Raw genomic sequence first — 20,500 nt, 5'->3', positions numbered from 1 at the left:
CTCATAGATGAATTCCAACAATCTCTTCACTCAATTGAAGATTACCTAAATGCTTATACCCATGTATTTAACACATCGCCACCTCTTTCTTCATATTCTACTGACTTCTTGACTGCTGCACCAGGAGACTGGCCTACTTTCTACTTTACTAAGAAACTCATTGCACACAACAAACTACCACATAGATAATGCCAATTCAAGGTCCATTCCATGTCTCTCTTAACCCCTATAATGACCATGTTCAACTCTATCACTTCTTCTACAGTCATTTGTATTCTTTTGTCTTTGGTGGCAAACTGACACAAAAACCTAAACCACACCGCTCATCTCTTGTCATAATTGCTTCATTCACTGGTTGGCAACTTGTGCGTCACCTGATCTCCTCTCACTTTAAGCCCTGTAAAGATCTTGAATATCTTAGTCTCAAAAACATCTTGGAAGAACAAGTACGACTTACGATATTCCTGATCTTTGTGAACTTTACGACAGCGATCCATCTGTTCTTACTGAGAAAAAAGTTGAAATCTGGCATTCCCTTCTACATAGTCACTAACAACCACATACATCAGCAGATATGATCACTAAAACACCCCAGAGTCTTGCTACTTCCAGACTCAATACAGACTATCCTCTCTACTTCCTACATTGGTATGGCAGAGGAACAACAACCCACGACCACACCATGGTGGCCGGCAAAACAGCAGAATATCTGGTCCAGGTATTCAAGAGTGTTGCTGAAAATTGTGGATAGTAAACTGTTGTCAGTCAATCTACGGCTCAAGGCTAAAATACCAAATACAAACTGTGCAGGTTGAAATAACTATTAAGTGCTTACCACTTGGTTTCAGTTTCGACCTTGCAAATATTCCAAATCAAAGCCTGAGATGTTATTTTCCTTCATGTTTAGTGGCTGAGGTCATGTCTGCAGAGATATGTGTATTGCCTTAAGGACAAAGCTGTCATCAAGAGTGCCTATCTCTTTCTGGTGAGAAGTGTTTGGTGTGCACCGGGTCCCCTTTACTGTTAGAAAATGTCCAGAAACTCTGTGAAAATTTTAACCAAGGTCTTCTGCAACAAACAAAACATCAGCCTCGGTCATCAAATACCCATGAACCTGCCATGAACCTGACATAACAGACGAAGACCCCACATTTCCTACACCATACAAAACATACTATGATTCATCACACTTCAAAGAAAACCTCAAAAGACAAGGAGACCAATGCCCCACTGTACAACAACCACAACAAACAAGAGAACAAGTTCACTGCATACAACAACATACAAAGTACCAAACAACTGGCAATGTACTCATTGTGTGCAGACAGGGCATACAAAGACAACCAGAGGCAGAATTTTATGTCCACAGCTCTTACAGGACAGAGCTGAACACAATACACAGCAAAGTAAACAATATGGCTACCAATTATAACATACACCTAAGTCTTCCTCTATACTCTGAAGGGGAAGTCAAACTGTGGGTTCTCCCTCACCGCATATCACAATCAACTATTGATAGTCGCATTGGAAGCAATGCATGCACATTGATTTGATTGATACAAGTCAACTCACCTTGGCATCACATAAACAATCAGACACTCCATCACTACTTACCAACAACATGGATGGATACCATCCTAACATCACTACGAGAAGGAAACAGGGTGTATGATTTGTATGTTACTGGACAGGGCAGAAACCTAATCAGTTGCAGATGCAGCAAATATACTTGCATATCTCAGTATACAAGTTGAGCAAACTTGCCCTACATGGAATTCAGCATCAGTTTTGCCAATGCTCGCTGATCTGGATTTTAGTGAATCTTAGTCTTGTCTAGTAGGATGCCTTCTCTCTCATGGTACTCACAGATATATTGGTCTTGGTCATCTTCCGTCTGACACCATGAAGGCCAACCATTGCTCTCTTTTTTCAACTTTAAGAAGGTATTGATGTAATCGGTGACGGGCCCACCTGTTTGTGACTCTCTGTTGTACTGTAGTGCAACACCTCAAACACTTTGACGCCTTTGCACCCCTTCTCCACAGCTTTTGCTCACTCAGGTGTTGTCAAAGTTCCCACAAGGATCGTTGGTCATCCCTAAGTTCACACGGTGCCTACTTGGTATCTGCACAGTTTCTGCAAAGGGGAAACATCAGTTTCTTATCCACTCTGAGGGGAGAACAGAAAAGTAAAGTTGCCGTGTTGGCAACACTCGACATTTGGCAACACCAAAGTACCACTGAACAGGCAGTATGATGTTCCTGGTGCGGAATTCCTGATGCTTGATGGGGTACTTACAGTACTTGTTGACATAAGGGTAGAGGCTTGTGAAATCGACATAGTGAATCTCTTCATTATCCTCACACTCATGGTAAAGCCTCGTTGCATTGGTTCTACCATCGTAGAAGACATCCCATCGATAAAAAGGCTCCTGTAGATCAAGTGACTTGATGAATTCTTGCAGGTCTTGGTTTTTGTGATTATCTCTGTTGAAGTCACATTCCCACATTTCGATCACATTGAAGCCATTGGTGCGTAGAAATGGCATCTTATCGAGGGTACATTGGCAGAGATCACCCATGGTCTTCTCTAGTTTGGTGTTGACGATATCAGCGTCTTCGTAACATCGCGGACAACCATGGTAGTAGCAACCGTGCATCTCATAAGCAGTGACGCAGTGTTGTTTGCTTCATCATACCCATCTAGCCAATATCGATCAATTTTCTTCTCACCCTGTTGTATACATGTTGAATGTTGACAGTTTTCTTATATGCAAGCCACTCAAACCACTGCAATACAATAACAGATTGATTTCGTTGGTGGATGTAGCCGTGATCTGGAATAATCCCGATGTTATCTTTCTTGAGAAAATTCCTGCGTAGAACGACATTGCAGTCTGATGCCATGGTCATACAATCCCTGAATGGATCCACACCATTCTGTTTTTTGAACATATCTTGAAATTTCAAACATCTCCTCCTCAAGATGTCTACATCGCTCTACAGTAATTCTCAAGTTCTTGTTTCAGGTTGAAAGGATGATTTTTCAATCGACCTCTTCGTACCATCTCAGGAATTTCTCTCTCTGATGTTGTTTCATATCATCAGGACTGTAGTATTGTGCATCTGGGAGAGGACCAATATAATCTTGATTCTCCGCTGTGTTGAAGAAATGGGGAAAGTAACCTTTGTGCAGTTCAGCCAGTTCAAACATGTCGGAAAGTTCAGCCAAAGCCACAGGTATAATCCCACATATGACAAGCAATCCCTGTGTATGAAATGAGACCAAAACTTGAAAGTTTCATCCTTTGCACTGTACTCCTCAACATACTCCCTAAATTCCTGTTCCAGACCAGCAAGTTTACAGTTGATTGTGTCCTGGATTTTCTTAATTTCATCCAGATTATCCATATTGGACAGGTTTTCCATGGTCAGTGTTTTTTCTAAAACCTCTTTCATAATTGCTGTACTGTCTGCGCACATTAATACAATTACTGTAAAAGCTTTCAAGCTGCTAGGTTTTATAAAACGTAACTCGCGTAATTTTAGCAATGTCAACACTCTCAGAACCCTGTATATAACACTTGTCCGGAGCCAGCTTGAGTATGCCAGTCAAGTATGGTCTCCACACCAGCTGTATCTCATTCACCGTCTCGAAAGAGTTCAGTGTAAATTTCTCAAATACTTGTGCGGTAAAACTGGCATAACCTACTCATCTGGCTACTACAACCAACTCTGTACCTTCTTCAAAATCCCATCTCTACAAGAGCGTAGGAGTTTTATGGATGCCACCTTCTTTTACAAATGTATGTTCTCTTTTTATAACAGCTCCGAAATTCTAGAGCGCATCTGTCTACATGTGCCTTCTCGCACTCTGCGCTCAAAACAACATTTTAAACCTAATGTATCAAGAGTCATTGCTCATTCCTCAGCATTTTTACAGAGAACTATGAAAAATTTGAATCGTATTTTAAACAATGAGACTTTTGATATTTTTAATTGTAACTATGGGCAATTTCGCAGATTTTTATTTAATAATGTTTATTCTTTTTAGATCTGTATTTTTTACCAATGATTGTTTTTTTAACTGTGTTGTTACTGTCTTTGTTTCATTGTTGTGCTCTTTGTTAGTTTCTTTTTCTTTTGCTGGAACTGTAATTGGGCGAAAGCCCGTTGTTCCCAGCCAGTAAATAAATAAATAAATAAATGTCAAGGTCACATTTCCATTGTTCAGGTACACAATCTCTGAATTCAAAAAATGCTTCCACCTGCTTCCTATAAAATGCTTCCCAGGACTGCATGAGAAACCTGTGAATCCTTTAAAAATTTTGACATAGCAAAAGTGATGTCAGCAGGCCTTCGTCTTTGTAGGTCTATTTTGCTATTGTTTTAAGACCAGCATCCATATAGATCTTAAACAGCACAGGCTAAGTGTTTCTTATAAATGCCAGTCTCCTGGAAAGCAAATTAACCTGTGAAGCTCATCATGATACTCATGTTTCAATTTTATTAAAAGGTCATAGGTTTTTCCGTCACCAATGACGACCAGGCATTGCAGTCTTTTCCCAAGATTAAACACAGAATACAATTTTTCAATCACGTGTTTCACTGTGTCTATGCTGTCACACGGTTCATTTAACACGCCAAGATACTCAGCCTTTGCCTTCGCAGTAACTGGAATTTCAGCATGAGACATCATGTTTCTCAGGTTTTGCAATGCATATTTATCATTTAATGTATATGAGGATTTTTTCTGAAGACAATATAGAAATGTTTGTTTTTGAAGTATGTCAAAGGCATGTTTTCCATTGTCCAGCAATTTAAAGTCATCAAGTGTAATATTAGATGAAGTTGAAAAGGAATTTCCAGTAACTGTGGGTAAAAAGTGTTGACTGTCATCAGTAGCATCTTTGACTGCCTGTATGTTTGACACAGTTTTCCTCCGCTTTCGTTCAGGTGACTTTTCATCACAATTACCTGTGCTAGCAGCACTAGGACATGGAAACAACTGATTACCATATACTTAATCAATTGACTTATTCAGAAGATCAGGTTTTAGCAAACACTGAGATGAAATATACCAGGATTTAAGTGACATACTGTCATTTGCGTCAATTAATTCAAAATTATCACTCAATCTATCTTTGGAAAGGACCAGGTAAAATACCCCATATGAATGTCTTATGATGTAAAATGGTTCCACATCAGAGTAGCAAGATCCAAAATTACATTACAACTCACCATTAGCAGAAAAGACTTTAACTGGACATTTTACAGCATATGACAGGCAAACTAATTCACAATTATCACCAGGTATATCTGGGGAGACCAGCTTTTCAGCACGAGTTTCAAAATCAGGAAAATTTTGAGTTAAGAGAAATAATTGCTCATTCATTGGAATGGTTTCTTCAAAGAATTTATATGAGTCACCATTAGCCAAGACGGATGACAAAATTTGTCAAATTGTACACGACAAAAAATATTCCATTTCAGAAAGAGCTTCATCACAGGGTAATCCCATATTATTTCTCTCACATGTTCTCAATTTGACAGAACATAAGACAGCAATGCATCTAAACAGTGAACTACTGTCTCTCATCACACAAATCTTTTGCAGCTCTGAGAATGAACGCAGCCTGGTACTTCCAATTATAAAATCCTCACTAGTGTTTTTGTTAGACTCTGGCTTGGGTTCAACTGCCTGATAGGAAGTTACATGTATACCCCTATTCTTAAAGTTAGGTGTAACAGTTGCATATGGTTGCCCAATATCCAAGTTATCTAATGAAGCTACAAAGAAAGAATCTTCAGTAAAACTGCTAGCATGCTGTTCTTTCAAAACATCAAGGACTACTTGATTCATATGATCTCTCACTGTTGCTTTTGAGCAAATAATGCCAAAGGAATTAAGCAATGATGATAGTTTTAAAGAGCCACTGTATGAATCAATGTTATCAGCAAGGAGGAGATGTAATGCATAATTACATTCCTTGTTTTTCATATATAACATATGACACAAATTGTAAAATATTTGAAGGAAACGTTTGTGCTTTTTAATGGGCTCAGTTTTGTAAAATCCTATGTAGTGCTCTGTCCAGGTAAAATTTGTGCGAAAAATCTTTGAGCATTAACCTTTGCTTTGGGTCACCAAAAATAGAAAATTCCACAGAACAGGCTCAACTTCCTTAACTATATCATGTAAATTGAGAGAAGACAGATTTGCATGAGATTGGTACTTTTCCACAAAATTGGCTGCTTGTGTATACAATCGTTTAGACAATCGTTCAGACAAATTTTCAGCATCAGATAACAAAATGGCCATTGGGTGTGGACTTTTTGATATTAATTCTCCAGTCAAATTTCTTTGTAGTTTATTACAAGTGTCCTCTAGTTGTTTAATTGCGTTGGTCAGATTACAATACTGTCTATGTAAAACATCCCCGACATTAACACCATGTCTTAAAATAAGAGTACAAAAGTTTCTTTGTACAGTTCCTCCAGATTTTATTGTTGAAAATGATATATGATGGTCAAAAATGTTTACTCATTTCCAGCTTCACAAATGTTGAGGATCTGTCTGTGCAGTATGACAGTGGCTTTTCTCTATCATGTTTCTTGTGGAGCGGTCTCAGTCAGAAAAATGTAACAACTTAGCCGACTATTGAACCACTCTTTTTGGGAGTGGAGATTTAGCCGTTTTCTCTGTGGCCTCTCCTCTAGGTGACTGATGCCGTATGTTGTGGGTCTGAACCCCATTGAAAACTAGCCGTATTATTATACTGTTCTGTGATATGCTCTGTAACATAGGATTTAACTTCTGTCAGCAGTAATGGCTCCTTATCAAAGAGTTTTTTTTTCCAACTACTAATCCTGTCCTAGTTAGAGCAATCTACTCAATATCCCCTGACAGTGAATACTTGTGCAGTTTCTCTTTCAGGGTAGTCAAGACACTGCTAATGCTTTCATTGTCAGAAAATATACCCTCATGCTGTTGTTTTAGTGCACAGATCAGACGATACAACTTCATGTAACAATTCATACACACTGGACTATCTTTACCTAACTTCAAACTTTGATAATCACCATGGTCATCAAAATGTTTTTGTAAAAACTCTGCATCAGGTGGGTGTCTAACGTTGCCATATAGACATCTGTGACAGTCTGACATTGTACAATGAACCCCTTGCCTTGCAGTCTATTTGGAGTGATGTGATTCACACAGAGGAGCATTTGTTGGTACATCTGGCAATTTGTCTTCATCAAACAAATTGAACAAGGCCACAAACATACCATTGTCACCATATAAGTTGTCTTCCAACTCTCAGCATCACACACAAAACATTTGCATTTTATTAACCTTTTCCTTTTGTTTTGCTTTCACATTCAGAATCACCCACAGCTTTACCCTGATTGTACTGATTATAGGCCCTTTAGATGGTATGGTTGCAAGCATTACAAATACACACATTTGATGTCATTTTATAAGTTGCTGCCAACCATTCTAAATATTTTTCATCTTTTTTAAGTTTGAGATGCCATCTAATGCTCTGTGTCATTGCACACCGACCACATGGCCCACACTTAGACTCTCCACAGTCGCTGTGCCTTGTTCTGTGCGCGCCCACGATGGGCCTGCATTCGAAGATTACGCTGTGCAGCTGTGAGCACGCGCTGCCAGACACAGCGACTGTCGGTTCTTGCAAGTATATGAATATTAATAAGTGTAGTGACCTCAAAAGAAACACCTATCTAACTAGGCGGAGAGAATATATATACTAGTAGCTGGTAGACCTATATACGTGGTATGTTTTTATTTTTCATTTTTCATTTTATTTTGCTATGCTTCTTGTCATTTTTGTTTTGATTAACGGATGTGTGGAGTTCTATAAAGTACCCGGATCAGGCAGAAATCCGACCGGTCGCTTGCAAGAACGTCCAGACCCTGGGATTCGCGTCGCGTCTCTGAAGGGCACGCGTGCTCGAACAGGGCAGAACGCGAATTGCAGGGTCTCTCTCAGACTAGGCCCACACTCAGTAACATCAGGGTGGGCTTCCTTAACTCTAGGCTATACTCCCTTTTTCCCAGAAACATGTACATATACTGTTGATATTTCAATGGTACCATGCATTTTAGAGGCCTTCCATTGAGGTATAACTTGAAAGTATCTTCATTCATATTTAATTTTTTGGCAACCTTGGATTTTAATTCATTATTAAATTTTGTTGTTACTGACACAGTGAAAGTTTGGTCTTGAAATTTGACATTGACCACATATGTTGGATTATTGAAGTTGGTCTGAAGCCTTTTGTCTCTATATCTTGCAAGATCAGATTTTTATGATCTGTTTTGGCTTTAAAGTAAAGTTGCAACCTTTTATTAATCAAAGTAAGATTATTTGAAAACTTCTTGTGCCTTGAACTATGAACATTCTTGTTTTTTGGCCAGTTTCTCTATAGAAAGTAGGAGATTCCTCCTTTGGTTAGATGCATTGACCATTCTCACTTGTTTTTGAAATATGTAGGGCAAGTGAATTCTATTGACCAGTTGAAGAAACTGCAAATATCACTGTACATGTTGTCTGGCAAAAGTAGCAGTGCATCCTACTGAAACCTGCATTACTGTCAGCAATTTCGACAACCGTGCATTTGCAATTTTTTCAATGTTTGAGCTTTCCAGAGTTGCCTCCCCAATAATAGTTTGGAGCAGATGCTTATTAATTACAAGCAAGCTGTGTTTACTCTCAGCACTCAGACACAGACTCCTCTTGGTTTTTTTATTAATGTGCTGCTACCATTTTTGGCATGGTTACAGCACCATACCTTTCCAAGTAGGGCATCTTTACAACTCCATGTCAAACCACTCCTTTTCACCTTTGATGCCCAAAAATATCCCATCTTTCTCAAAAACAGAACACAACAGTTCACCCAGAATATAAATAAGCAGGATCTGAATTCGATATACCGCAAAGACAACAGCTTTATTTTAAATAAAACTGAAGCCTCAGAGACCTGACTGGAACAAGCTGAGACAAATCAGACACGAAATTACGTCAAAAAAGTGAAAAGTGAACAACCATAAGGTCACATACACAAGTTTTTCTACGGGAAGCCCCGGCTGGAAGCCATCCTCGGACTGTGATGACCCTGAAAAAAAGAGGAAAATAATTAAAAACAACTGTGACACGAATTTTACGTATAACAACGTAAAAGTGTCACTTGATGATAGTTTTTCCCCAAAAAGCAACATTTGACCTAAAATACGCACATTTTGGGGATATATTTAACTATGAGCGTATGCGAGTACACAGTGTACGTGTAAACGTACAGTACACTTAAAGTGCAAGTCCCGCCATGTTTTGAGGCTTTTTTCGTTTAATTTCAGGTCTATACGTTAGCTCTGGTTGTAATCGAAACTGTCATTGAGAAAACAAATATTTTTACACAGGATCAATCAATTTTGAGCGGTATCGTGATTGTTATATCGTGTTATTTTGACGAAAACGCGCTAAAGTTTAACGTTTGCTGTACGATCATCGCCACATTTTCCGGAAATTGCCGAGCTCGCCTCGTTTTCAGGCGCAAGTAGCTGTGACGTCACTAATTGAATCTATGATGGCCACTTGTTCGAGCGACAATGCTCCGTATGACTATGATGATAGTGATGACTGCTTGAGCGAAGTCAGTGTGACTGAGAATGCCCATGTCGATGAAGAAGACGGCGGACAGCACTTTATAGGTGATGTCCAGGGTTTACAACCCTATAGATTTGAACCATCCGCACCTAAACAGGAACGAGAACAGGAGCAGGACTTGAGCGTCAATGTTGACCATGCAGGGCGAGTAGGTAGCACTGATTGGTAAGTAACTAAAAGTTTCTCAAGTTTTTGACAAGATACTGTGCGTCTTTGTGAACAGTTTATTAACCGCATAATAACAGTAAAATTAAGCAAAAAGTACTAAAGTTTGTAGTTTATCTTCACTTCTCCGTGGGCCTGATAATACATACAATACGTTAGCCATACCATACCGGGATTGTGATATCCAACAACATGCAACAGGGCATCCTGGCCGTGCCTGTCAAATACAAGAGTGGAGCACTAGAGATACAGCTGATACAGACTGATTTTTTTTCTGGCAATCACTGTCTGAGAATTCGTTTTCAACGCCCCACCAGAGCATTCACTGACAACGCCATTCGTCTCAGAATATCACTTGAGCTCTGTGTAAATGTCAAGGTCAGAGTGATTAGCCGCATAACAATCATGGGGTTGACACGACACTTTAGTTCAATGGTAGGAAGTCAAAAACTCTGTAACTGCCTGCGTTTCCTTGTGCCATTGAGCAAATGCTCTCTTGAAATGACCTTTTATATCATAAGGTGTTTTTGTTGATCCCTTTTGAGATCTGCTGTCATGTGTTTACAGTGTCAAAACTACATCATGGTCACAACTGTCATTGTCAATGATCTGGGTATATCACCTTCTTACCTATGAAATCATCCATGTCTAAACAGGTTGCTTGTTGAACTTGTGGTAGAGACAATACAATCATTGCTCATATTGCTCAAAGTCGTTGAAATTAATTTTTTATATTGCAGGTGCAGGTGTTCATGTTGCAGTGTGATGACACAGGTGGAGACCAGTCACTGTTGTCAGGAAGAGGACAGGGTATGGGAGAAGGTTGAGCATTATGTGATTGAGTCAGAACAACAATGTTCCTGCATAACACTCCATCCTGGTTTTGCATCGGTTTGTTTGGATAGATGGGTGCTGGAGACGGCGTACTATCAGTACAGACAGGAGTATGGGAAAATGAGGCAGTTTCAACAAAATGAGTGAGTGTGCATTGCATACTACCATAATTTTTACAATACATGTACTTTCTCTTTCAGGTTATTCTGATTTCTTTGCATGTTTATTTCATCAGGCATGTTTTTGTCAATAAAAACACATTTATAATTTACAGAATTTCAACAAATGACTTAAACTTAATATTTTCCTTTATTTTCTCAGGAGAGACAGATACATAGCCTATCGGCAGTTTGTCAGATGGAGTTGGGGATTCCTGGGTAGACATGTACGTGTTCCACTTCCGTCATGCGTTATATCAAAGATACGAGAACATTTTCCATCATCTGATGGAACATATAAGAATTTTCAATTTGTCAGTCCACTCCAGGAAGTATCAGATTGATTGATTTCATGTATACTGTAATTTATTGAATTCTAAATTTGAGAATATAAAGTGATTTGAAACTCACAAATCTCTGTGTTGTAATTTGTCAGCTCCTTTATTTTTGTCCCAATCAGTATCGCAACAATGCCACACAAATTAATGTTGCATTATGGGTCATGTTGCACATTCCTAAGTATGGGTCATGTTGTACATTCCTAAGTAAGTCCCATTGTGACAATTTTTTTTAATTTCTCTGTACTCACAAAATCATGTAGGTATAAAAAGAACAGTTACCAGTTAAATACTGAACCACAATTCTGAAAATAGCTTGATTCTAGATATTTTGTAACAAAATCATATTTACTCATTCGTCTGTGTATATTAAACTTTTAGCAACAGTATAAAAAAATTATTTTGTAAAGCAAACTACATGAAAACTTTTGCACTATACTAAGTGGCATGCGGAGTTATGCTTCATGGATACACATATGTCAATAAAACTTGTCAGTCAATTTTTTAGAATTTTAAACTTTCTCTGTATATTCATATAACTCATGATGTTCCTCCCTTCATTCTAACAAAGCTTCTCCTCAGACCACTCCATTGAAGCGGCTGACAAAGGAATCTATCGCTTCATCCTTGTCTGGATGTTCCATCCTAGATGACATGGGACCTGGAAGGTTTTCACTGAGCTGCTCACTCATCTGTTTCATCAGTCTTCGATGTTGTAGATAGTCGTTAAACAGTGTTTCCATGAGTTTCTGGACGTATACTGTAAACAGAATATGCAGCACAATTACAATATTAATATGCTGCAACACCGTGACTTTCTGGAATATTTCATGGAATACTTGTGATTATAGATGTATGAAAAAAAACATATTTCTTACATTATCAAGGCCATTACAAAGTTTTCACATTTGGTTTGAGTTACAGCACTAGTGGCAAGAAATTATATCATTTTTGATTGGAATACTTTCTTTTTGAAGAGTGGCACATTTGTCTTGACTTGAATCATTTTCAATTTAATGAGTGAGAAAATTTGACTTACAATAGCTTGGTTTTATCTTTATCGGACGTACAGTGTAATCTCCTTTTTTGTACTTTGGGAAGACAATGGAATACCGCATCTGGCCTTCACTATTGACTGCTTGAGGTCTGGCACTATTTTCATTGTAGTGAAGCCCTGCCAGTATCAGCCTGCAAGTTAAAGAGAATTACATATTTCTTGTTAAAGTGAATCTACTACAATGGTGTAACTGAATAGCTGCCTGTAAGGCATGTAATGACATATTATTGCTAATTAAGGTACCGTATCTACTGAATTAGTGATAATTACACAGTTTCCGCCTTGAATCACACTGTGAGACACTGGATGGTCATATGTTCATTGTAGTGTGTAAACTTATACTCAAAACTTTCTATGTAGCTAATCTTTTCTGAGAAACTACTGACCTGCTTTGCATTCCCAAGTTTGAGAAGGCAGTGTGTTTTGGTGCAAAATGAAGCAGAAGGCTGTGAAAAGCTTCAAGACTGGATGTTTGATAGTGAGCCGATAGCTTCCCAATGTCTTTAAGCAAAGCCTTTGATGTTAGGAGATTCTCCAACTTAACTGCAGCTCTACTATCTGGAAATTAAAGTCGTCACATGCCTAAATTTATTTGCTCAATTACACAAACCCTGCTAGTATCAAGAGTCAGCTGGCACCTTTTGATAATAAAAACTAATATGTCATTAATACAGCTGGTCATGAGCCAACTATACCTGAATAAAGCAAATGCAGCAACATTATTTGAATAGCAGCCTGGCTGTACATGGCTGAATTCAGAACTGAATTGAAAATGAACAGCAGCTAAGGCAACAGAGAATGTTAGCATGCAGTTTAATACTTTCTTAGTGATCAGACTATACAGTGACTAAACTCAAGCACATGAATTTTTGGTGTTATCAAATGGCAAATTACAAATGTAAATTTCCACTATTCTTTTAATGCAAATACTAACTTGGTTGAATCCATAACCTGTTTCTCTCCTCTCCCTCAAGTGGTCCATGGGCACAGTCAGTGAACAGAGGGTCTGGATGATTGGTATGAGTATTCTGTATATGACCTATGACAGAACACCACTTGGCCACTATCACTTCTCCCCTATTGTCCGGAGTTTGAAGCAGCTGACCAGTAAAGATGATTGATGATAGACTGTTTCCATGCTTTTAAATCTGAGCAGTCTTTTTGGCTCCCAAGGGATTCAATTTTTTCGACTGATTCCTGTAAATGTTAGAAAACATTGCACAACATTCCAATGAGTGGAACAGAAAGTTTGTTTCCATCTAACCTGTAGATCATAATATGCATATAAACTTGACTTTTTGTCATAAACCTAATAACATTGCTTGATATTGCTACAATATCACAATTTATTTTTCTGCAGTGACTGTACTAAATATGTTACATGTATACTTTATATACTCTCATACATGTACATTGGATATGTTTGACCTTTCACATGCCTCACAAGCATACAATGTAATGAAGCCAAAGCTTGCTCTGACCTTTAGCAACATGCCACACATCAAAATAATGATCTGTGTTGGGCATTTGTTCCCTAATCCATTTGGCATTTTGGCAATGTCTGTCACTGATAATAGTTGATACATCCAGGCCCCAATCTTCAAAGAATGCTATTGTCCGTTTCAGACCTTCGTGCTCACACCAGGAACTGTTTGGAACCTCATTACTCTGAAACAGCAAAACTATATACAATATAACATGACTATTGTGTTCACTGAAAGAGTACAGGCTAATGTGGGCAATATGAAAAAACACTGATCAGGTGTACCTGTAAAGAGAATGGTCTGCAATTTGTGTACTGTGAATTTGGAAAATAACTCTGCAATGTCACCTGTACAAGCTGTATATCCAGTACTTTGTTCAACCTCTGCTCAACGACGCTGAAAGATCCATATTTTGCACAGTGACCAGGACTATCACACCGTCCATCGCCTGCTAGGATGAGTCCTCCCTCCATGTCAGCAAGCTGATTGATCATGGTTGTCTGCTCGTCCCTCCATACTTTCATTATTGTTGGCTGGAGATAATTTTTCTGGTGTCGATAAAAGGAAGTTCGTCTGATACAGAGCATATTCATGAAGTCAAATAATCTCAGGCTTTGTGTAACCATGGATCCGGAAAATAAAATTGCTGCGGATATGAGCAGATTACCAGCAGGCATCTTTCCCAAATACGGCTGGCTAATCCAAGTACGGATGTGTCCGCACTTACCACACTTTTGGGTGACATGGATCAGACTACCAACCCTCTTAGAAATATCACCATGAGTTGGTCCATTACACTGAGGGCAGTGGTCAAACAGTGCTAATAACTCTGTTCGAAAAACTAGAAATTTTTCTTCTCTGTGCGGTTGATTAGCATTGGCATTGTTAAGTGGATCATCTTGTGCTGATGATTGTCTGCAATTAGAATGATGTAAAAATGAGTCAGATCAAATAATGTAGTAATTTTAACAACTTTGCGATATCATAATATATGTCAAATGACTGACATATTTCAGAGAAGTCCTTTCCCTAACCAACAAGGGCCAAGCAAAAGCTCTGGTCCATTCAACAATGTATTTTATTTCTCCTAGAGAAATATTTCATTCCATTTATGATACAACGAGAATATGGAAATCAAAGTATTGTTACATATTAAATTGCTTGATAAGTACTCACATGTTTTGAGGTAAGTATTAATTAGAAAGGTCACTTTGGTAGGAGACATTGTCATCGCCATAATCACAATCATCATCACCATCTACATCATCACCATCATCATCATCATCTACATCTTCATCTTGATCTTCATCATCATCATCATCATCATCATCATCATCATCATCTTCACCATCATCATCATCTGGATACTGTGACAAACCAACTTCATTCACAAACAGTCTGGCATCAATCAAGTTGCACTGTATGCCAATATGGTGGGTTTCTGGTTTCACAGTGACTCCTAGAAAAATAAAATGAACTGTATTATGGGCTTTTTACACTACCCGTAGAAAATATCTTTTATTATTCCATTTTTCAATTGAACTTAAACACCTCACTTATAGATATTAAGAATCCTAAATTCTGAATTAATGCATTTTTACAGAGCTTCATTTGCTCCTCGGTGATAAGCACATCACATCTGAACTATATATTTCTCATATTTCATATTCATCATGATATGATGTGGTGAAATTATTGGTTTGTACAATTAAATTCATGGATGTGTTCAGAATTGACTTCCAGGAAAGGCCGGAGGATTTTCTGTTTTCCTGGTGGTTTTTTTTAAATGGGTGTTACCAATATATGTTGTGAGATAATTTACATTCAATCATTCAATCATCCATTCCCATGACTTTGAGCTCCATACATAACCTTAATGCAAATTTGACATGTTCAAAAAAAAACAGTAGCCATGGTGAGAAAAAATATTTCATTACACTTTTCATTCTTAAGTATCCTCTACATGTATTTCCAATTATAAAAACCATGCATGAAGTTACTGTTCACCGGATGGTCCATGTTGACATGCTAAATACTGGGCAGTTAATGACGCATCAGGGAGAAAAACAAGATACTGCGCAGCAGTAGATATATGAAACAACCTGTATTACCAAATTTTTTAGCTAAAAGAGTTTAAATACAATGATGGAACTGTGATCTGACACCCTGCATGGTAGCTATAGCTACTATGGTTTTCTTTTTCAGATCAGGACTTCAGGGCAAATATTGAATTGATATCTTGTTTTCCTTAAATTCCCCCTAAAAGATTGTGGTCTTTTTGTCTGCTCAGTCCAATTGCCACTGGGGAAAATGGGTGGTTCCCCCTCCCTTAAAATCACCCAGGCCCCCTTGGAAGTAAATTCTGAACACTCCCTATTAATGATCACAGGGGGCCCAGGAAACAAACAAATAAATAAATAAATAAACAAAAATAAACAAACATACAAACAAGCATACAATTACTTAAATAGTAATAAACACAGAAAAACAAATAGATAAACAAACATACAATATCATAGAACATTGAATAAATGACAAATATACAAACAAATAAACAAATGTACACACACACATATATATATATCAGTGTTGCGGCCAGGAATTTTAGATCAGGAGATACTGTATCCCACTACCATTTATTTTGGGGGACATTTTGTTCATTTTGGGGACAACAAGCAGCTGTCAATCAAATTTTGCATTTTGCATTATCTCGTAACACATTAGTTTCACTGATCAAAAATTCAAGATACCGGGACCACGTCACTATGCTTGAATTTCAGGCAATTGAAGCAGATACCATATCTGCCGCAAACCAGAGCTCAGACGGACTACAGTCAAGCAAATTATGATATCAAGTGCAGCGTTTTATTTACTTTTAATCATATAGCTAGCTCCGAAAGTACGTTGTGTAAGCCTCACAATAATTATGCAAAAAAAGATCAGCCTCAGTAACAGATATTACTTTTAGACTACACCCATCACAGTTGACTCACTAGTGCACCCGAGGTACACAAGAGTGCGGGACAACTGGTTCCGTTTTGGGGTCATTGTCGCAAGGGCACGTCCTGGATATCCCCTAGGGTATATATATATATATATATATATATATATATATTCATGTGTGTGTGTGTGCTAGTGTAAGAGACAACAGCATATTGAAAAAAGATTGAAATGATTGACTGAACAGCTCATGCAACATATTCAACATGCGACAGCAGTACCATTGCACTACTCCTATACTTCCCAAATGGATGTGACTTAATGGCTGCTCATGTAGAGACGTTGCTGGTTATGTAAGTCACATCCGTTGGGAAGTATAGGAGTAGTGGTACTGCAATCACATTTTGAATATGTTGCATGAGCTTGAGTCGATCGTTTCAATCATTTTTCAATATGCTGTTGTCTCTTACACTAGCACACACACACATGATATATATATATAATATATATATATATATATATATATATATATATATATATATATATATATATATATATATATATATATATATATGTGTGTGTGTGTGTGCATTTGTGTATACATTTGTTAGTTTGTTTTTCTGTTTATTATTTATTATGTATTTGTATGCTTGTTTGTATTTTTGTTTATTTGTGTTTATTTATTTATTTATTTGTTTGTTTGTTTGTTTCCTGTGCCCACGTGTATTAAAGGAAATTCAATGGTTACTACAGACGCGGTGTCACTCCAACTACAGAAATCTGAAGGCAGCATTCAGAAATTCCTACCTTTAGTTCGGCTTTTTGTTCTCATTGTCACTTGAGTTCCTGTTGTTTGTACACTTTTTATTACACTGGTACCGCCGAGTTGTTGATGCACTCAGGTCCACTCTGTACAGCATCACAGCTGACACAGGTGTCTAAACTTTCAGTGCCGGGCTTACTGAAAGTTTAGACGGGCTCAGTGCCGCCGGGTAACTTGGTCTGTAAGACATCACAATTTGACATACTTGCACGCTGTGACTCATGTGACTCGTCATTGTCGTCGGTACGTTCCTTTTCGACGTAAACTGCGTCGTTTAGAATCTGTGAGAAACAGTTAAAATAACGCAATGATGTTTGCAGGTTTCATAATCATTCATCGATGACAAATATAAGTTAGACGTCATTTGACACTTCGTTGGCGCCAAAACATTAGTGCCTGTAAATTGTAGTTTGCTCGCCGCTAGCTTTTGAGAAAAACATCACAAACCTAATCGATTTCAACAATCTTTACATTGCAAAAGACAAGACTTCTTGTCAAGCAAATTTTTTTATGCAATATTAAGGTTAAATATCCGGAGGCATATCTGTCGAGGGGGCTACGACCGTGGTCACTTCTTCTGTTCCGTAACTAAGAAAGACCGATGCAGTTTCATAAATACATGTCTGCTGTAAGCACGGTGTTCATCGATTGATAACTACGAAATTATCAAGAAAGTGAGAGCATTAAGGGAAGACACTTTCTTTGGCAAAATGAGGGCATATGGTAACGCTTTCCGACTGCTTTGTCGTTGGTATACCTGTATGTTGACTCGTTGTGTCAGCAGCGGTACCGTCCACCTCTCTATCCTATAGTAGAAGCCTATCGTTCTTACGTTAAGTTTTACAAATTACTGAGTGACAGCCAGTGAAAAAAGTTCGACATCTGTTTACCATTGTGTCACACATATAACAGTTCAAGCACTCGTATTTCTTTTATTTACAATTAAAAATAATTTTTATCCGTTCAATTGCATATACGTATAGTATCTATGGCATCATCGTATTGTTTACCTACCCTCGATATGAACAGTTTCTTCCCGGTCTGTCGCGGCCTTGTCACTGTCACTCTTGGCGAAGCAGATGGTGGCACCGGTGACCGCTTCCTTTTGACACTGGGCGTCGCAAGAGGGGTTCCTGTCGCATCGATAAGGCATTGCGGTCGTAAAATTGATGGAATGGCCCCTGGAACTAAATCCAGCCTACTCTTGTACCCAGCTTGCCATTGTGCGTATCCAACGAAGTCATCAGGCAGTCGAAAGTGGGCACCGCATATATTGCTTGTCGGAATACCCCTTTTCCAATCTTTCCTTGTCAATTTGACAAACCTATCCCATTTTGCACTCATTATTTTATCACGAGGGAAGTTATGCATGCTAAAACAGCCATCGCTGCTATTGCTACAGCCACCGACAACGCATCTTTTCACCATCATGAAACTGCGAGCGTCCGGCCGGCGTCCCCGTTACTAAGGGCAAGCTGCTCGTATGTTCAATTAGTTACGTCATTTCCGGTTGCAAGGCCCGCGATTTCCGAAACGAGCCGAACGGCAGTCAACTTCAAAATCGCACAAAATATTGTATTTTTATAATATTTAATCGCGTCGTTTTCTCAGGATGATGCATTTATTTGATAAAGTAGGGATGGCAAAATCATATAGCATGGTTGATTTTAAGCAAAAATAACTTTGAATTTATGCGGGACTTGCACTTTAATGTCGATTTGGAGCCATATTGGATTTTAGCGGCAAAACACAGCGGCGAACTTTGCCGCCCAACATCACATTCCTGGCATGAACAGACAAAATTCTGCGGCAAAAAGCTAATTTATAGTATAATTCCACGAACTATGCTTCATTTTGGGCCTTAATTTCATGCTACCGTAGTTGGTACAGCAACACAAATCCGCGCTCGACATATGAAAAATCGCTGAAATCGCAAAATTCACTTTAATTTTTTAAACAGAGCCCCGAAAAGTCACTTACCTTCTCAGAAAACCAAATTGAGGAGATGAAGTTTGTCTCCAATGATAATAATCGGCGAAAAAATGAGAATTTGGGAGCAACTGAAACACGATGTTAGCCAGCCAACGGTCACAGTGTAGACTGAGCTGCTGAGTGCCGTTCGAAAGGAAATGGCATTTGCATATGCAAATTACACCCCTAGCGTTTAGACTGTACTTTGATTGCACAGATCGATGAAAAAATAATGTCACAAAGCTATAAACCTCCTCAGAACAATATGGCCGGATATCACGATTGCAAGTACACGAGCCCTTTCAATGCACAAATTAATCGCCAAATAATTCACAGTTTTTTTTTCTTTCTTCAAAAATGCATTCAGTTTGTCGATTAAAACCTCCCTTTCTCCACAACGCGAAAAGTAATCGTTTTCCCCGTTCCGTAAATTGCTGGTTTATATCTCACGCCGATCTTTTCATTTAGTTTGATTGTTTGTTTACTTGTGAGGGGGTTTCCCCTAGATTTGTTTGCTCACAGGTCAGACTCAAGCCGACGAACCAGTAGAGAGTTTGCTTGTGCAGTTGGCAGTAGAACAATAGGTGGAGTTTTCCTTTTCACGCACACGACCTCTGACCCTGACTGTCAATCAAATCAAACTGCTACAATGTTCCTATACCTTTTGATCACGCGTGCACGACTGAAGAACACGGCCTAATTACTGCAAAAGGTTGTGACGAGTACAAAGGAAGAATCGTTGACCTTATTCAGTCGACTGCATTGATCACGCATTGAGCTAATGACTCACACGGCCAGAAAGTACATGCACCTTGCATGTCACCTATTGCTTACATGTTCTGAGCAAGGCAACGGCTACAAATACTATCCTACTTTATGGCCTCAGCGAGTTTTAAATTTCGTTCTTTGTCCCTTTAGTGAACATCTAATTTCATTTTGAATGGGGGAAATCTCAGCCAAATAGTACATCATAAGTCTCATGACAAATAGTACATCATAAATATTACTCACATCACAGTCCCGTACGGCCGATGAGACA

At 38.5% G+C, this 20,500-nt stretch overlaps 2 protein-coding genes and 1 long non-coding RNA gene across 4 annotated transcripts in view; 1 reads left to right on the top strand and 2 right to left on the bottom strand.

The window, feature by feature from the left end:
- Window positions 1–20,500, bottom strand: part of LOC139135738 (uncharacterized) — a 429,492-nt gene that overhangs the window by 275,357 nt on the left and 133,635 nt on the right. The gene's annotated exons all lie outside the window — the stretch shown is intronic.
- Window positions 9,401–11,262, top strand: LOC139135717 (uncharacterized). Of its 2 annotated transcripts, none has more exons than XM_070703369.1 (3): window positions 9,401–9,856; window positions 10,603–10,833; window positions 11,012–11,262. In XM_070703369.1, exons 1-3 carry the CDS (start codon window positions 9,609–9,611, stop codon window positions 11,190–11,192), a joined length of 660 nt encoding a protein of 219 aa, XP_070559470.1. In that variant the 5' UTR covers window positions 9,401–9,608; the 3' UTR covers window positions 11,193–11,262. The 2 variants fall into 2 exon arrangements, with proteins under 2 accessions (XP_070559470.1, XP_070559461.1); XM_070703360.1 differs by having other exon boundaries at window positions 9,433–9,856; window positions 10,597–10,833.
- On the bottom strand, window positions 11,197–19,195 carry LOC139135728 (uncharacterized). The gene is made up of 9 exons (XM_070703381.1): window positions 18,505–19,195; window positions 17,475–17,771; window positions 14,904–15,186; window positions 14,075–14,642; window positions 13,725–13,911; window positions 13,178–13,440; window positions 12,630–12,801; window positions 12,226–12,374; window positions 11,197–11,946 (listed from the first exon to the last, which is right to left on the bottom strand). The coding sequence occupies exons 7-9, from the start codon at window positions 12,638–12,640 to the stop codon at window positions 11,765–11,767; spliced, it is 342 nt and encodes a 113-aa protein (XP_070559482.1). The 5' UTR covers window positions 12,641–12,801; window positions 13,178–13,440; window positions 13,725–13,911; window positions 14,075–14,642; window positions 14,904–15,186; window positions 17,475–17,771; window positions 18,505–19,195; the 3' UTR covers window positions 11,197–11,764.

This window comes from Ptychodera flava, chromosome 1 (genome assembly GCF_041260155.1).
Source record: "Ptychodera flava strain L36383 chromosome 1, AS_Pfla_20210202, whole genome shotgun sequence".
Lineage (NCBI taxonomy): Eukaryota > Metazoa > Hemichordata > Enteropneusta > Ptychoderidae > Ptychodera > Ptychodera flava.
Note: the sequence above shows the minus strand (reverse complement) of the source record. Positions and strands in the feature narration are given on the sequence as shown.

Excerpts from the sequence above, each read along its gene's own strand:
- LOC139135717 (XM_070703360.1), top strand. The coding sequence starts at position 9,609 with ATGATGGCCACTTGTTCGAGCGACAATGCTCCGTATGACTATGATGAT. Across the intron at positions 9,857-10,596 it reads CGAGTAGGTAGCACTGATTG|GTGCAGGTGTTCATGTTGCA; the intron begins GTAAGTAACTAA and ends TTTATATTGCAG. Across the intron at positions 10,834-11,011 it reads AGGCAGTTTCAACAAAATGA|GAGAGACAGATACATAGCCT; the intron begins GTGAGTGTGCAT and ends TTATTTTCTCAG.
- LOC139135728 (XM_070703381.1), bottom strand. Across the intron at positions 11,947-12,225 it reads AAAGATAAAACCAAGCTATT|TATACGTCCAGAAACTCATG; the intron begins GTAAGTCAAATT and ends TTCTGTTTACAG.